The sequence below is a fragment of the Neolamprologus multifasciatus genome, chromosome 10 (genome assembly GCF_963576455.1).
Source record: "Neolamprologus multifasciatus chromosome 10, fNeoMul1.2, whole genome shotgun sequence".
Taxonomy (NCBI): domain Eukaryota; kingdom Metazoa; phylum Chordata; class Actinopteri; order Cichliformes; family Cichlidae; genus Neolamprologus; species Neolamprologus multifasciatus.
Genome location: NC_140448.1, coordinates 20549644 through 20566975, shown reverse-complemented (window position 1 = coordinate 20566975; position 17332 = coordinate 20549644). Strand labels below are relative to the sequence as shown.

General features: G+C 41.0%; 1 protein-coding gene and 1 long non-coding RNA gene across 2 annotated transcripts; one reads left to right on the top strand and one right to left on the bottom strand.

The window, feature by feature from the left end:
- Window positions 1-5184: 5184 nt before the first annotated feature.
- LOC146510188 (uncharacterized) lies at window positions 5185-7447 on the top strand. The gene is made up of 2 exons (XR_014876500.1): window positions 5185-6729; window positions 6887-7447. It is a non-coding gene; the product is annotated as an uncharacterized LOC146510188 (long non-coding RNA).
- Window positions 7448-14521: 7074 nt separating this feature from the next.
- On the bottom strand, window positions 14522-16240 carry LOC146510187 (uncharacterized). The gene is made up of 2 exons (XM_085175160.1): window positions 15334-16240; window positions 14522-15096 (listed from the first exon to the last, which is right to left on the bottom strand). The coding sequence occupies exons 1-2, from the start codon at window positions 16238-16240 to the stop codon at window positions 14522-14524; spliced, it is 1482 nt and encodes a 493-aa protein (XP_085031286.1).
- Window positions 16241-17332: the final 1092 nt, after the last annotated feature.

Here is a 17332-nt window from a genome sequence, read left to right as displayed (position 1 = left end):
GACCTGCAGAGAGCTGGGACCAAAGTAACAAAGGTCTCCCATCAGTAACACACTACAACGGCAGGGAATCAAATCCCGCAGTGCCAGACGTGTTCCGCTGCTGAAGCCAGTGCATGTCCAGGCCCGTCTGAAGTTTGCCAGAGAGCACATGGATGATACAGCAGAGGATTGGGAGAATGTCATGTGGTCAGATGAAACCAAAGTAGAACTTTTTGGTATAAACTCAACTCGTCGTGTTTGGAGGAAGAAGAATACTGAGTTGCATCCCAAGAACACCATACCTACTGTGAAGCATGGGGGTGGAAACATCATGCTATGGGGCTGTTTTTCTGCCAAGGGGACAGGACGACTGATCCGTGTTAAGGACAGAATGAATGGGGCCAAGTATCGTGAGATTTTGAGCTAAAACCTCCTTCCATCAGTGAGAACTTTGAAGATGAAGCGAGGCTGGGTCTTCCAACATGACAATGATCCAAAACACACCGCCCGGGCAACAAAGGAGTGGCTCCGTAAGAAGCATTTGAAAGTCCTGGAGTGGCCTAGCCAGTCTCCAGACCTCAACCCCATAGAAAATCTGTGGCGGGAGTTGAAAGTCCGTGTTGCTCGGCGACAGCCCCAAAACATCACTGCTCTTGAGAAGATCTGCATGGAGGAATGGGCCAAAATACCAGCTACTGTGTGTGCAAACCTGGTAAAGACCTATAGTAAACGTTTGACCTCTGTTATTGCCAACAAAGGTTATGTTACAAAGTATTGAGTTGTATTTTTGTTATTGACCAAATACTTATTTTCCACCCTGATTTACGAATAAATTCTTTACAAATCCTACCATGTGAATTCATGGATTTTTTTTTCACATTCTGTCTCTCACAGTTGAAGTGTACCTCTGTGCAAATTACTGACCTCTGTCATCATTTTAAGTGGGGGAACTTGCACAATCGGTGGCTGACTAAATACTTTTTTGCCCCACTGTACTTCAATTGACCATTACTGGTTTTATGCTGTAGTTCTAATAATACATTACGTTCCTGTAGTTATTCACAACAGCAGTTTATGATGTGTCATGAATGTTCTCTCCTTCTCTTGGACCTGACAAATTTTTGTATCCTCTTACTGTCTTTATTCAAACGAGACTCATTTGAATAAAGACAGGCACTGGACATGACAAAAGCCTGTTCTGTTTCTAGGAATCATCTGCTTTTATTTGGCCCTTAAAATAAGGCAAAAGCTGAGACATAAAAAAATTCACATTCAGCTTTAAAGTGATTATGTGGGGAATAAGAGTATCATTATATATCGGTGGCATTCTGTAGTTATTGCCCATAAGGATACAGGACTTAAAAGAACCACTAAGGGCATATAGAATTCACCACTTCAAGTGGAAAAAAAAGTGCCAAACATATACAAGAATGGACTTTAAATAAATACAGTTAGGGGTCATAAATATTAGGAGAGAGACAACTTTTTTGGTTCTGTACATTACCACAATGAATTTTAAAATGAAACGACTCAGTTGAAGTGCAGACTTTCAGCTTTAATTCAGTTGGATGAACAAAAAGATGAGGAACTAAAGCATTTTTAACACAATCTCTTCATTTCAGGGGCTCAAAGTAATTGGACAAATTAAATAACTAAAAATAAAATGTTCATTTCTGATACTTTGTTGAAAACCTTTTGCTGGCAATGACAGCCTGAAGTCTTGAACATGGATATCACCAGATGCTGGGTTTCCTCCCTTTTAATGCTCTGCCAGGCCTTTACTGCAGCGGCTTTCAGTTGCTGTTTGTTTGTGGGCCTTTCTGTCCAAAGTTTAGTCTTCAATAAGTGAAATGCATACTCAACTGGGTTACGATTATGTGACTGACTCTGCCATTCAAGAGTATGCCACTTCTTCACTTTAATAAACTCCTGGGTTGCTTTGGCTATAAATTTTAGGTCATTGTCCATCTGTATTATGAAATGCTGCCTAATCAATTTGACTCCATGTTTTACAGATGATGTGGTAATGCTTTGGATCATGAGCTGTTTCCCGCCTTCTCCATACTTTTTACTTGCCATCACTCTGGTAGAGGTCTATCTTGGTTTCGTCTGTCCAAAGAATGTTGTTGTTGTTTTTTTTTGTTTTTTTAGCAAAGTCCAATCTAGCCTTTCTATTCTTGAGGCTTATGAGTGGTTTGCACTTTGCAGTGAACTCTCTCTATTTACTTTCATGCAGTCTTCTCTTTATGATAGACTTGGATATTGATACACCTACCTCCTGGAGAGCATTGTTCACTTGGTTGATGTTGTGAAGGTGTTTCTCTTCTGTTGTCTACCTTGGAAGTCTAGGTCATTTTGCGTTGCTGAGTTCACCAGTGAACTTTCAGTGAACAGGATGTATCAAACTGTAGATGTTGCCACTCCTACTATTGTATATATTTGTATAGTTTTGTACATACTCCTAATATTGTAGCAATTTCTCAGATGGGGTTTTTTTTCTGTTTTTGCAGGTTAAGGATGTTGTTTTATCTGTATAAAGAGCTCCTTTGACCACGTGTTGTCTGTTCACAGCAAAATTTTCTAAATGCAAGCACCACACCTCAAATCAACTCCAGGTCTTTTATCTGCTTAATTAATAACAACATAACAAAGGAATTGCCCACACCTGCCCATGCAACAGCCTTTGAGCCATTGTCGAATTATCTTTGGTCCCTTTAACAATGCACAATACACAACTCCTAAACCCTTTATCCAATTTGAATTTGAATTTGGATACCCTCAAGTAAAGGTCTACATAGTATGTCCATGTCCATGTCCATTATATAACTATTACTGATATGTTTCTTTAAACATTAAAAAAACAAAACAACAACTTGTCAGTGTCTAAATATATATGAACCTAACTGCATGCAGAACTTGCAAACACTGACAAATAACTTCTTTCACATCTCATATAATTTACCTTGTTAACTATTTATAGAAACTGCAGTCAAACCTTGTTTTGACCAATCTGATTAAAAGTTACAGGGATATTGTGTTTGCTGTTGGTAATGGAGAAATGACACCGTCATTGTTTAGCTTGGTTGCCTAGAAATCTTTTTTGAGGAAGTGTGTCACCAATCACACAAACCCAAAGCTCTATGTTTTATCTTTATAATTTTGTAGATTGTTATGCTTGTTGTTGTCATTGCTTGTCTGTATTCTGCTGTGTACAGTGTCCTTGAGTGTTTTGAAAGGCGCCTTTTTAAATAACATTTATTATTATTATTATTATTATTATTATCATTATTATTATTATTATTATTATTAGCTGATAAACTGAAACCTGGAAACAGCTAGCCGTTAGCAGCTAACTATAGGTTAGCCTAATGATGTGAATTGTTTTCAGAAGCCAAAACAGAGCAGTTACTTATTATATAAGAATTTTTTGAGACTCACTCATCAAGGTTAGGATGTTCCATTAGCATTAGTAGGCTAGTACTTGTTGTATAATATATACACAAGTGTGTTGCATTTTTGTTAAAAATCCATTCTCAAAAAAACACACTGTGAAAAAAATTATCAGCCTATGATGAGCTGGTGCTGATTTTTCTAAACAAGAAAAGGAAAAAAAATAGATTTTGGGCTCCAAGCAGGGTGAATATCATGGTTTGAGCCGGGAGTTGATGCTGAATCATGGTCGGTTTCATCCATATTTCAGGATGTCAGTGGGGCAGTTTGAGCTCTCGTTGGCAGAGTTGGGAACACATTTAACAAGTCTGGGAAATAATTTGAGAGAGCTGATTGACCTGGAACAGCATCTAGCTCAATGCTTGAGTTAAACTAGTATTATTTATACTATTTGTATATTCAGTAGTGGTGCATGCTTTGAGCTAGAGTGCAGTTGTTGCCAAATGCAGTGGTCAGATCAATTTTTCAGATCTGAAAAATCAAGCTTTAAAATTTGTCCAGCAAATTAGTCTAGCGTCTAGCATCATGTGTCCAAAAAATATTTGTAACCCACTAAATATTTGCACAGATTTTATGCGTCTGGTGTGTAAATGATTCATATTTTAGACATTTTTGTTTTATTTATTTCCTTTTTTTTTAATTTGGCTTATAGATAATACATTTGTGTAGTTAGTAAATATAAAGACACACGAACAGCAGTTTTATTATAAATGTATTTTAATAGCCCGTAATGAACAATGCTCTTTATCATTATGGTAAACTGTCGTCTACTTTTATAAAGCATGTATAATGTCTCCCAAAGGGAACTTACTACATCATCTGTCTAAACTCACTCAAGAAACCAACATAAGTCTGTGCCAAAACCAATGCCACAAGCTGGTTACTAGGCAAGGTAACCAGGTGGCATAATTGAAGTGAGGCTATTATCCAATCAACGAAAAGAACAACTGAGCTCAGCTTTCTGTTACAAAACGTGCTACAAAAGAATTCATACATTTATTCAGGTCCTTTGGCAAGTGGAAAAGAGATCCCAGCCCACTCAGAAACACCCAGATAACACCACTGGATCACTTCTGGTACCACATAAGTTGCAATTTAATTTTATTTACTGAACTTTTACTTTTTTTTTTGCCTGTGGACGAAGGAGATGATTGATCTCAAAATGGTTAGTTATCTGTACTGCTAGAGCATTATCACTATAAAGCTGTATTTTCTAATGAAATCAGTGCTCGGACCCTAATTTATTTTTTAATTGATTCTGATTTTTCATTTGATCATTTGTTAATAAGTCCTAAGAATTTATTTAAAAGTTTGGTCTTAATTCTTACATACCCAATGCCTCCATGGTAATGTCAAAATAAAAAGACAGACCAACAAACTTGTAAACTTATACCTGATTTGAAAAAAAATCCTGGAATCAGACTCAAAATTAGAATTTCTATTTTTCATGACATTATATTTTATATATTTATATGCTTTTAAAAAAACTGCATTACTTATAAGTGAAAAGGCGGCACGTTTTTCTTTTGAGTATTTGTCAGATAATGATGTGACCGCTATCAAAAGCTGTTGCAAAAGATCACAGAATTTTGGATAATTAAGTCTTTCTATCCTGCAGTACTGCGTTAAAAGGACAACACTTTGGATTAACTCAGGAAAGTGTTAAGTTCTCAGGATATATGCTATGCTAAAGAATACTACTGGCTTTCTGTTATATTTACATCGGCTACTAAGAAGTTAATTTGAGGCAAAAAAAAAGATGGACTAGCTCACCAGCTTCCAGAAAATGTGAATTGCTCATGAAAAAAAAACATAGTAGCTTCTGTCATGAGAAGGCTCTGATTGAATCCCACACCAGCTCTGTTCTCAGAAGTAACTCCTCCGCTCTCTCAAGCCTCTTCTGCTGTCACTTCAGATCAGCTTGCAAGTTCACTTTTAGCTGGATAGCTGGAGGTTAACTTGCAAAAGGGAGAAGTCAGAGTCAGCAGAGCACCCAGAGTGTCTGCAGACAAGAAGTCCATTTCTAAACACTCACACAGTGACAACACTCCATTCCTCGCTCGCTCTCCTCTCTCTCGCTCTTTCTCTCTCTCCGTCTCTCCCTTCTGCACCCCCTCCTGCTCTTTGAAGTATATAAAACAGATTCCCAACTTGGCAACTTAATTTTCCCAATTGTATCACACACTGAGCCTTGAGCTATGCATAATTTTTATAATGCACAATTTCACACTTAAAACTCCAGATGAATCTTAAACCAGAGTTGATCAAAAGTGTTGCAGTAGCCTGTGTGTGAGATGGAAAAGGAGAGTATATGAAGTTTTTATTCTTCCTCAATTTATCCATTTTATAGTCAAGTGCATTATGATGTAAGAAGTATTGATTGGACCCTTTTATAAGCGATTATACCGTTCGATCACCCAGTCTTTGTTTACACAGCTACATCAGACAAATCACGATGCATGCTGGTGGACAGACTGACAGACAAGACCGTGTAAAAGTCTCTGTGAACTGTCATGTTAGCAGATGACTTTGTGATCCGTACTGAGAGCAGGAGTGTGTTTGATTGAGACTGAGGACAAGAATATAAGGAGCAAAAGTGGTAAAGGTGGTTGAGTTAAAATAGTCCACCTCTCTTCTGCACACCCTGAGGGTGCGGGCAGCGTTAAGTGGATGGATAAGAATCTCAGGAGTGATTTGGGGCAGAAAAAAAAGAAGCAAGAGTAAAAGAAAAAAATTCTAAAATGGTGTTGAGGCCAGCTGTGATATACAGGCTGGAGATGGCACCTTTGAAAATAAGACAGTAGAGGAGCTTAAAGCAGTTGTGTTAAAGATGCTAAGATTGTCACGGTCTGGGTTGAGTGTTAGGTTTTTTGGTGTAATTTTCCACTTTGGCTCCTGTGCCAGGATTCGCTCTGTGGGGCGGAGTTCTGCTTCCCGCTCCAGCCTCCTCTCACCTCTGTAATGGATCAGCCGTAATGAGCAGACCTGCATTTAAGACCAGCTCAGTCTTCCACTCCCCGCCGGATCATCTGCTAAACTGCGATGGTAACTCGGCCTTCATGTTGAGCTCATACCTTGTTACTCCTTGTGTCTCCAGTTTCCTCTGCATTGGATCTGTCACCCTTCTGGTTTCGCTGGTGTACTCTGCCATCCAGCTACTGCTGAACACTTCCCTGCCAGCCTCTTCGCTTCTCTCTTTGCTCAACGCTTCTCCATGGCACTCCAGATATAGCATAAGACTTTTCCTGCCTGCCTTCCTGCTCGCTGCTTCCCCTTGGAATGCTGGGAAAGACAGAGAAGGTCTGATATCTTGGTTCTTTATGCTCTCTGACACTCACGCCACCTCTGAATTTATTGCTCTACGCTTCTCTTCTAAGCATTCCTCACCCACGCTCTGAAGAAAAGGCTACCTTAACAGTCTTTGCCTGGCAATAATACTCCTCTCCCTCTGTTGCAGTGGACTCCACTCAAGTGACACTCGCTCCCTGCCTCGCTTTAATCATTAAGACTCTTGAGGAGGTTTGTACATTGAGGTAGTTGGCATAACAGAAAAGACAGTAGGAAGTGTTCCCCTATGATCAGCTTTCATGGCCAATAAGAAATACCAAAAGAGAAAAAGAAGATGAAGGTGATGTCACTATTGAAGACGGGGAAAAGATGAAGACACTTAAAAGATCATTAGCACTCCACAGCCTTCTCTGCAGAGCAACTAACATCGCAGACCCCAGAGGACAGATACCCCCATCCTCAAGGACCCTACCTACTCTGACATGGGCTATTTATACTTCTATCCTCAGGCAGAAGGGATAGACGTGTGAAATCTAGAACCTGTATACTAAAGAACTCAGTCTTCCTCACTGTCATTAGACTCCTATACACCTGACAGGGGTTGATAACCTTGGTCTACCTCAATCTACGACTGTCTATTTCTATGTTTGCACACACATAATTGTGCAGTCACTCCTGTCTACTCAGTTTGGTATTCTTAATTACATAAACAAGTACATCTCTTATTGCAGCTCAGAGGTTTTTATTTGTATAGTTATATTTTTTGAAAATCTTATATTTCTTATTTGCTGTTTTTATTGTTTTTAAATTAAATAAAAAAATATCATTTATTCTATTTATGTATTTTATATATGGAATTTTCTGTTACTGGTTGTGGACAGCAAATTAAGAGTTTCACTGTACAAGAAAACGTGTGTCTTTACAATAAAATGTTTATGACAGGAGATGAGCGGGTAATATGTCATACAATAATGCCATTTTGCAGATTTGGGTAGTCTAAAATTTTAAAAAAGACCCTCATTGAATTCAAAGTTTCCTCTTTCATCAGTAAATAAAAACTTGGATGCAGATTATTGTTCAAAAAGTAAACATTGCCAAACGTGACATCGCATTATGCTAGCAGATAAGACTTACTTATGGGGAGGTATTGTGGAAGTTTGGATACATAATACATATAAATAAAGACTGAATAATTACATCCATCCAGCACTGAACCTGGATAGAGGTGGTCTGTTTGTGTTGACTGACTCAATGATATTAGATCTGAACACAAAATATTCTAGGCTCAGCTAGCTCCTCCTCATCGGTATCTTAGCATATTTGCTAAAAATAGGAATGATCATACTCTCCAGATACCAAGGTATAACTTAATGCCAATGTAGTCTAGCCACAGGAAAAAAACTTTTGCATTTGTGTATTTTAAAACATAAATGAGACCGTTTGAGTTTGACAGTTGTTTGAGTAGCGACCAGCTAGGTAGAAAATGCCACATTACGGCTGCAGGCTATCTATATGATACGATCGATCATCCTGTCATCATGTAAAACATTTGGAGAAGTCAAAGCTTGCGTCCACTCTGGCTTGGTCTTCCTTTTTATCTCCTTCTCTTTCTCTTACACACACACACACACACACACACACACACACACATCGTGATTCACACATTATTTCATTACCTCCTTGAGGAGTTGTTAGATAATGAAGTCAACAGTCTCAGGGATAACTAGTGGGGCTTGAGTGTAAACAAGTCACTCTCACGTCTACTTTAGAATTCTCTTTATTCTATCAAGGATGTCCTCTAAAGGAGTCTGCAGGCTATAAAATTGGCAAGGTAGAAGAGCTTGAAAATTCACTTCAGTGCTATTTAACTGGGCAACCTGAGAAAAGGAAAAAGGAAGAGGAGTACAAATAGCCATGTGGAAAACACAATAGCACATTTTTAAAAAGAGAAATCTGTGTGTGCCAGAAGTTTGAGTGTATCTGTCATAAATAAAAGGTTAACAGCTTGCATATTTCATAGTTATTGAAGAAAACAACATAAATGCTTTCAGACTATAATACATGATCACTACACTAACTGATTTCATAGGACGTACAGTTGGAAATTTAATCTACACAATTGGTAACATCCTTTACTGCGGCACTTTCATGTCAGGGGTCACTCTTTGTCTTCCTGGATATAAAGGCAATGCAGAACCAGAAGGCAATTTAGATGTAAAGTAAGATGCACCACCTTTAATTTTAAAAAATGAATAGCAGGAAATAAATAAATACATATTTAAGAGGTGCCACTAAAGGAACAAGCAGAAAAGGGAAAAGGCCAAGAGATCAGAAGCACAGACAGGCATACTGATTTTGTTTTTCGACAGTTAAGGACTTGGAGAAATTTAAAAGAAACTGAACAATTACCTGATTTATGTGTTTGTCTCAATTCTAGATTAACATCTTTTAGTAAAGTCTTCCCATTCCCAACTAGTTGTTCAGTCAAAAAGTATATTTTTCTGTCACCAGTTGAAATACCACAACTCTTTACGGTAGTTTGATGACAGAAATGTTGTTTCTGCTCTTCAAGTACAGATCTAAAGATGGTAAACAGTCTTTAAACATTTTCCACAACAACATTTTCCCACTGCAATGGAAATTAAACAAACAGCCTAAAATCTATGTCTGACTTCATTTACAATTGTTAAAAATGAAATTTATAAAAAACAAAAACTAAGTACACTTTTACTGCTTCCACAAGAAGTCCACAAGTTCAAACTGATCAGAATGATCAGAGAAATTGCAACAAACCCAAGAGCTACATCTTACTTACTCTCTTACTTTGCATGTATATGGTAAACGTCATGACAGTATAGTTAAAAAGAACATGCCAGAATACATTTGAGCAAATCACATGACTTGTGGAACAATGTTCTTTGGACAAGCAAAACCAAAGTGGAGAAGTGTGGCCATAATTCACAGTGCCATGTTTGGTGAAAGCACAATAGCATATCTGCACAAACACCTCATACCAACTGAAAATTACTGTGGTGGTAGTGGTGGTAAGATATTCATGGTCATGATTTTCAAAGTATTCTAGAGTGAAGAAATCCGTACAAACACTAAAGCTTTGTACTAATTGGCTCATGCAGCAAAGCAATGATCCTTAGCACAGCGGCAGGTCTACAACAGAATGACTGTAAAAGAAAGAGAATAAAGGTGTTGCAATGAGGTCAAAGTCTAGATCGCAATCAGATTAAAATGCTTTAGCAGGAACCTAAGAGAGCTGAGGATAAACAAACACCAACAAACTCCAATGAACTGAAACAACATTATAAAGAAAGGTGGGCCAAAATGCCCACTCTGCAAGATTTTCGAGACTACATAAAGTCATGATGAAAATAAGTACTGTAATGGCCCAGTCAACAGCCCAGGCTAAAATACTGAGGTGGGACCTCAAGAGTGCTTTGCATAAGTGAATGCCAGTGGGTGAGCAAAAAACCGATTGTATCATGATAGCACAAGTCTGAACGCAAAACCACCACACACTTGTGCCCTCAACAGCTCCTCCAAAACTGTTCTTGTTACAGTCACTGCAATTCCCAACTAACGATCTTTCTGTATCAATCAGCTTTTCTCCCATAAGGCAATCTACTGCTACAGCTGCTTCCACCATCACAGCAACTCTCAGTCTCTGTGTTTCCACCAGTCTGCCTCACACTGCCTCAGTCCAAGAGATGTTGGAGAGCGGCCCAACAGGGTGTGAATTGATGCCTCATACCCATCTCCTTTTCTGATTGGACTCCAGCTCTTCAAAGATGAGCATCTTCTCAGCAGCCGGGCCGGAGCTGCCAAGGCTGCTGTGATGGGATTATGGTGATTATTGTGTGGCACATGCAGCCAGTGACGAATAATAGCTCGGTTGACTGACTGTCGTTCAGTATGTGGCCATTTAGAAAATAGTTTTACAGGTACGATGTAACAAAAGTTCAATTTGTAAATGTATGTTATTATTTTTCCTTGAAGCTGTGATCCAGTCTTAAAAAACAAACATGACTACGGGAACATTGTTTTCTGTTGTTCTCACTTCAAAAGTGTGGTGAGCTCAGATTAGTGCCAGTATTCTAATACTATTTCTCTTTAAATAGCAAAGTGTGTTGCTGCTTTATTAAAGTTTAAAATCTTATTTATAGAACCTTTAATTCGCAACCTTGCACCTACCCACACAAAAGCACTAACCTCATGCCTAATCAACTGAAATTACGTAGGTGAAATTGCATGGTGAGATATACTGTTATTAGCTTGTCCTCTATTATAAATATTTTATATTTTTTCAAGCTGTGCACCATTTTCAACAACATGAAAAATGAAGAAAAACATTTAGCTTCTGTTTATTCACATTGGCAGCAGAAAGTGCCATTATTTTTCTTCTTTTCTTCTTCTTTGGTCACTTGATCACTTAAAAAAAGAATGAAATCCTCAAAGAATGAAAATCTGTTCCTCTTTCTAACCTGCTTATCACAGCAGGTTTCAATGACGGTGTAATTAATGACCAATCAAGGTGTCTTCTGCTTCATATTTTAGTAAACATCAATCATTCACCTCTTTAATATTAGGAGATATAGTACTTACATTTCAAATTTGCCACAAAACTATTTTAAAAAATAGTTTTTTATGTATCTGTTAGCTATATTTACTTACCCCTCGATTATTAGTAACTAAAAAGAATACATGAACACGCTCCTATAAGCTACATTACATGACAGGATAATAAAAATAAATGATTTTACCTTTCACTCGTCTTTATCGGAAATACACTTTACACCATATTGCTACCATCATTAATAATCTATAAGTCTTGCCACATTTATATCACTGTGACACCAACTTTATACCAACCATCTTTACTGACTGTCTCAATAAAATAGATTGACTAAGGACCAAATAGATTTTTCAGCCTCTTGTCTTCTTGTTAGGAATGAAACGTTCATATTTTAAATACATTAAGTGCATTAAGGGGGTCCAGAAGAGCCATTACTTGCTAGCATTTCCTGCTTATGTAGCAAAACACAATAATTATTTAAGCTGGCTGCAAACCAGTGATCCCTTTCTTCTGTAGCCTTCTTTGTTGCTTTCAGTAGAAGATGTGCAGGTCCACTTATAAAGTGCTCACATTTGAACACACACAGTACATTTGGGCAGTCTTTGATACAATTATCCTAAGCTCATGCAAATCCAAAACAGTGATAGTTCTTAACATTTAAGAAGATTATTTATTGTTATGATAGATGCATTTCCACATATACAAGCAAAACGTGTGTAATGTAAAATAAATAAATAAGTAAGAGCCATGCATTGTGCTTTCCGGATCCTATTTTGGGATTTTTACACATTTCTAACCATAATGTAATATTAAGTAAACTGTAAAGAAGGCCAAATGTAACATTCTCAGAAGGAACAGAAAAATAATACAATGTATAGAGGAAAGAACAATAGATTTGTTTTCACAAGATTGGGTGAAGATTGTGTGGTTCTTGTGATTTTTATGATTTGCGCTTAAAAAATATTGTGACCACGCCAGACAGATCTGCAAATGATCTGATTTTTTTTGTTATTGTTAGTAATAATACTTTTGTCATAGTCAGTAGAGCTGTAGGACTCAATATGCAGGACTTGGAAGGATCAGTTACAGTGTGTTTATTCACAGAGCAATGTTAACAATGGAAGGTTTGTTAGTTAGTGGGTCCAGGCCTCCAGTATTAACAGGTTCTACAGAATGAATGTTGAGCTGCAGTCCACGAAGAGCATCCTCAGGCCTTCAGACAGGTGGGAACTGTGGCATGAGTCAGGGAGAAGTTGAACAGCCTGATGAGAATCCCTGCCAGTTGGTCCAGGCAGGCTTTAACCACAGCCCCTCGGTCAGGGCAGGCAGCTCTCCTGGGGTTTGCCACTCTCAGGTGATTCGGGGGCTCTCGGCTCTTCAACTTGGGTGTTGAAGAGAAAGCCCTATATCCTCCTCCTGTAGCTCTCCTTGCCCTGTTTGAATCCCCTCCTCAGGTTGGCTCTGGCAGTGCTGTACAGAGAACTGTCCCTCAGCCTGAAGGCTGAGTTACGTGTTTTGATCAGAGCTTGTACTTCACTCGTCATCCAAGGTTTCCGGTTAGGTTTTAGTCAGTGTCAAATTCTCTACAGAGCACTTAATGTAAAAAAGGACAGACTGAGTGAAGGTCTTCAGGTCCTGCTGTTCAAAGCTGGACCAGTCTGTCAGATTGAAACAGTCCTGCTACTGGAGGAGAGCATCATCTGGCAATGCTTTAATGACCTGGGTGCTTGGAGGAGTTTGTTTCCTGAGAGGGGTGTGGCCAGGGATGAGAAGCAGAGAGAGGTGGTCAAGTTGTCATAGATGGGGGAGGGGTGTCACTCTGTAGGTATGCTTGATGTTACTGTGCACATGGTCCAGTCTCCTGCCCCCCTGCAGGTCACTTAACATGTTGGTGGAATTTGAGGAATACAGAATGCTGAGCTAACATTAGCACTGGTAACTATAGCTACCGTTAGTTAGTAAGGTTCAGCAGGAAGACACAGTGAAAAGGCATAAGAAACACAAAAAAGGTGTGCAGTATTTCTTGAGGGCACAAACGTGTGTTGACATTAAATTTTATAGTGAAGTAGCAGGTGTTACGCCCCTAGTCTAGGCGTGTAGAGACGCACATAAGGTTGGAGGAGAGAGAGACAAATACCCGCCCTGGTTCCCAAGCCAAACATCCGAAACCTTGTCCCTGACCCACTTGTTTTCCTAAGTACGTCACCATGGCTTTACCGAAATCACACTTGGCGAGGTTGAGGGTGAGGGATGCCTTTTCCAGGCGATGGAACACTTCAGTGAGTGTCTCCATATGCTCTGGCCAGGTGTCTGAATAGACGACAATATCATCTAAATACACCTCACACTTGCAGACGCCTCCCAGCACGATATTCATGAGCCGTTGGAATGTGGCGGGAGCGTTGCGCAACCCGAAAGGCATGACAGTGTACTGAAGAAAGTGGTCAGGAGTAACAAAGGCAGAGATTTCGGCCGCACGTGATGTTAGAGGAACTTGCCAATAGCCCTTTAACAAGTCCAGCTTGGTAACAAACTTCGCAGAACCGACCCTATCGACACAATCTTCCATTCTGGGAAGAGGATAGGAGTCAGGTTTGGTCACGCTGTTCACCTTCCGAAAATCCGTACAAAACCGTGGGGTCTTATCCGCTTTAGGCACTAGGAGACACGGGGAACTCCATGCACTAGAGCTAGGAACAGCAAGACAGTTTTCCAACAGATAAGAGACTTCTGTCTGGAAAAGAGCATGTTTAGTGGGATTCACCCGGTAGGCACGCTGTTTGATTGGAGGATGGTCCCCCACATCGATATCATGCTCCAGCACGGTGGTACAGGATGGAGTGTCCAAGAAAAGATTAGGATGATTCTCAATCAACCGACACACGTCGTTTTGAACATCCTCATCTACCTCAGTTAAATGTGACCTTAAATCACATAGGATTTCAGAATTCCTAAATCGTGCACAGCCCACAGCACAACCGAAAACCAAATCATCAGCTACTGGGTCATACCGGGTTTCGGAACCTGGCACCCCCACAGTCGCAACTGTTGACACACCACCAGCAAAGTAGGGTTTCATCATATTAATATGACACACACAACACTTTTTCCTTCGCTCTGGGGTGTCGATGACATAATCCGTGTCACTCAATTTCGCCTGCACTGTATACGGACCACTGAACTTAGCCTGGAGAGAAGATCCAGGGACCGGTAGAAGTGTTAAAACTCAAATTTCCTTTGCACAGCTTTCTCATCAAACTTCCTCTTCATCTTACCTTGCGCTGCAACGATAGCATCGCGTGCGATTGCACATGCCTTATGCAAGTGCTCTCTAAATGAACTCACATAATCCAACACATTTTCCTTAGGAGCATCTGTGTCGGACAGGAAGTTCTCCTTGAGCAGTCGCAACGGGCCACGCACTGTGTGACCGAACACCAGCTCAGCAGGGCTAAATCCTAGCGACTCCTGCACGCTTTCCCTCACTGCTAAAAGGAGCAGCGGCAACCCCTCATCCCACTCCTTTTCAGACTTAAGGCAAAATTTCCGCATCATAGATTTCAATGTCTGATGAAACCGCTCGAGTGCACCTTGCGACTCCGGATGGTAGGCACTCGATTTCTGATGTTTAATGCCAAGTGTTTGCAAAACTTGAGCAAACATCTTAGACATGAAATTAGAGCCTTGGTCGGTTTGGACAGCCCTTGGTAACCCGAAAGTAGAAAAGAAGTTCACCAACGCCTTAACAACTGGTTTAACCTTAAGGGTGCGCAATGGAATTGCCTCGGGAAAACGTGTAGCAACACACATCAAAGTCAAGAGGTACTGGTGGCCCGATTTTGTTTTAGGGAGTGGACCAACGCAGTCGATGAGTATGTGTTCAAAAGGTGCCCCTAAAACTGGAATAGGGTGTAATGGAGCGGGTGGAATGACTTGGTTAGGCTTACCGCTAATCTGACAGGTGTGACAAGAACGACAATACTTAGCAACGTCATTCTTCAATCCTGGCCAAAAGAAATGACGCAGAATAGGGTGGTAGGTTTTTCTAATACCTAAATGTCCAGAAAAGCTGTCATGGGCAAGACTAAGAACTTTGTGTCGGTACTGTTGAGGCACCAGAACCTGCTTAAACACATTCCAGCCCAGATCACCAGCTGTAGGCGGATACCAGGTACGCATCAACACATCATCCTCAACACTGTAAACACGAGGATACTGGTCGCTAGAGTTGGCAGCTGAAAAACAACCCACAAGAGTCAGGTCACTGTGTTGTGCCAAAACAAAATCCTTTTTGTTAACTCCCAAAGGCAGTTGAGATGTCACTGATGGGCTAATAGACAGCATCGCCTCAGAGTCGCCCGTCAGCGGGTCACAGGGTTTAGATTCAGGCTCCGGCTCACCACCAGCGCAGAGAAAAGAATCAGACAAATCAACATCACCATACCTGCACTTGTGCGCGTGAGTTACAGCGCAGGCAGGAAAAACAGAGGGGGAGCGCTTAGCAGCAGGGTCAGATAACAAAGTATCAGGCACAGGATTCTCAACCACTCTCGGGGTAGAAAACACTTTCCCGTTCGCTAAATCATTCCCCAGAATCATCGCAACTCCGGGCACTGGCAACTGATCGCGCACTCCAACCGGTACCGAACCCGAAACGAGCGGCGATTGAAGAAACACATTGTGTAGGGGTACTCGCAGCACATCCATTTTTACTCCCCAGACAAGAGCATCCGAACCACAAAAAGTGTCATCAGAAAAAGGTAGAATACCCCTCAAAATGAGTGTCTGCGCGGCTCCAGTGTCACGCAAAATCGTGATCGGCACCCGATCCTCCTCTTTTCCGTTTAAAGAAACAAATCCTTCCGACACAAAGGGACGGTAGCTGTCATCAAAGCTTTCACCTCCCACTTCATTGCTAGGTGAAGTGGAAGCAGACATAGAACGAACGAAACCCACACTTTTCGGCTTCCTTACCGTGTGGACCTGCTCCCTGCGCTGTAGTGATGGGCAAACAGCGACGAGGTGCCCGATTTCATGACAATAAAAACACTTGCGATCTGACACAGGAATAGCAGCAGAACGTGTCTGGCGCTTAGGGGAAACCCTATAACTTTTGGCAGGATGTCCAGGCTGTCAGCAATGGAAAGACTCGCACAGACCTCCTGCGCTCTTCCTACTAATTTACATTGCAACAACAAACTCCAGACATCCTTTGGCCATTTTAAAGTGGTTGCGATGCGCTCAAAAGCAGTGAAATAGGAATCAACCTCCCCCTCTCTAAAAGGAGGTACCAAAACAATCTGCTTGCTAGCGTTAAACTGGTCTACGATGGAAGTGTCGGGGAGTGTACTCACACAGACGGGAACAGCGTCTTTCGCTCGAGAAGGATCCAGCTCCATAGCTCGTATGCGGAGATGCATGAGCTCGACTTCCTTAGCCTTAGCCTCCAGCTCCACCTCCTTCAAGCGAAGGGCAAGCCTGAGATCCTCCGTCACCAAACCCACCGCAGCCTGGCCAGTCGGGTCAAATTTAGGAGATTGAACGGCGACAGGAGCTTCCGCCCCCGACGCCACCCGCCCCTTGGAAGGTTTCAGGACGGCCCCAGCAGCTTCCGGCCCCACTGCCGTCTCCAAACCCCCAGACCCACTCGGCGAGGATTTCTGCCTCCCAAACACTCCCCTGTCCACCAGTTTCTCTATCAAACATTGTTTAATTTCTGCCTTTTTAGAATGCAACGGAACATCCACATTGAATAAATTAGCCACTACTAACAAATCTGCTTTTGTGCACCGCTCCAACTTTTCAATGGAGGGCTGTTGCGCAAAATCATCCATGTCAAACGACATCACAAGCAAAGCAAAAGAGAAAAACACAACTCTGCAGACAACTAACCACATCCGCACACTCCAGAGCCGCAAAACTCGCACCTACCGCTAGACGAATGAAACTCTCCGCCTTCCCACACCCTCCACGACGTTTCCCCCCCACCGCAAACGCAAAAAGGAAGCGAACCAACCACATGAACGAAAA

Bases quoted from the DNA above. Each gene is read 5' to 3' on its own strand.
- LOC146510187 (XM_085175160.1), bottom strand. From the start codon at position 16,240: ATGTCTGCTTCCACTTCACCTAGCAATGAAGTGGGAGGTGAAAGCTTT. The intron at 15,097-15,333 runs CTATTCTGCGTC...GTGTTGCTACAC, and splicing joins TATTAGAAAAACCTACCACC to GTTTTCCCGAGGCAATTCCA.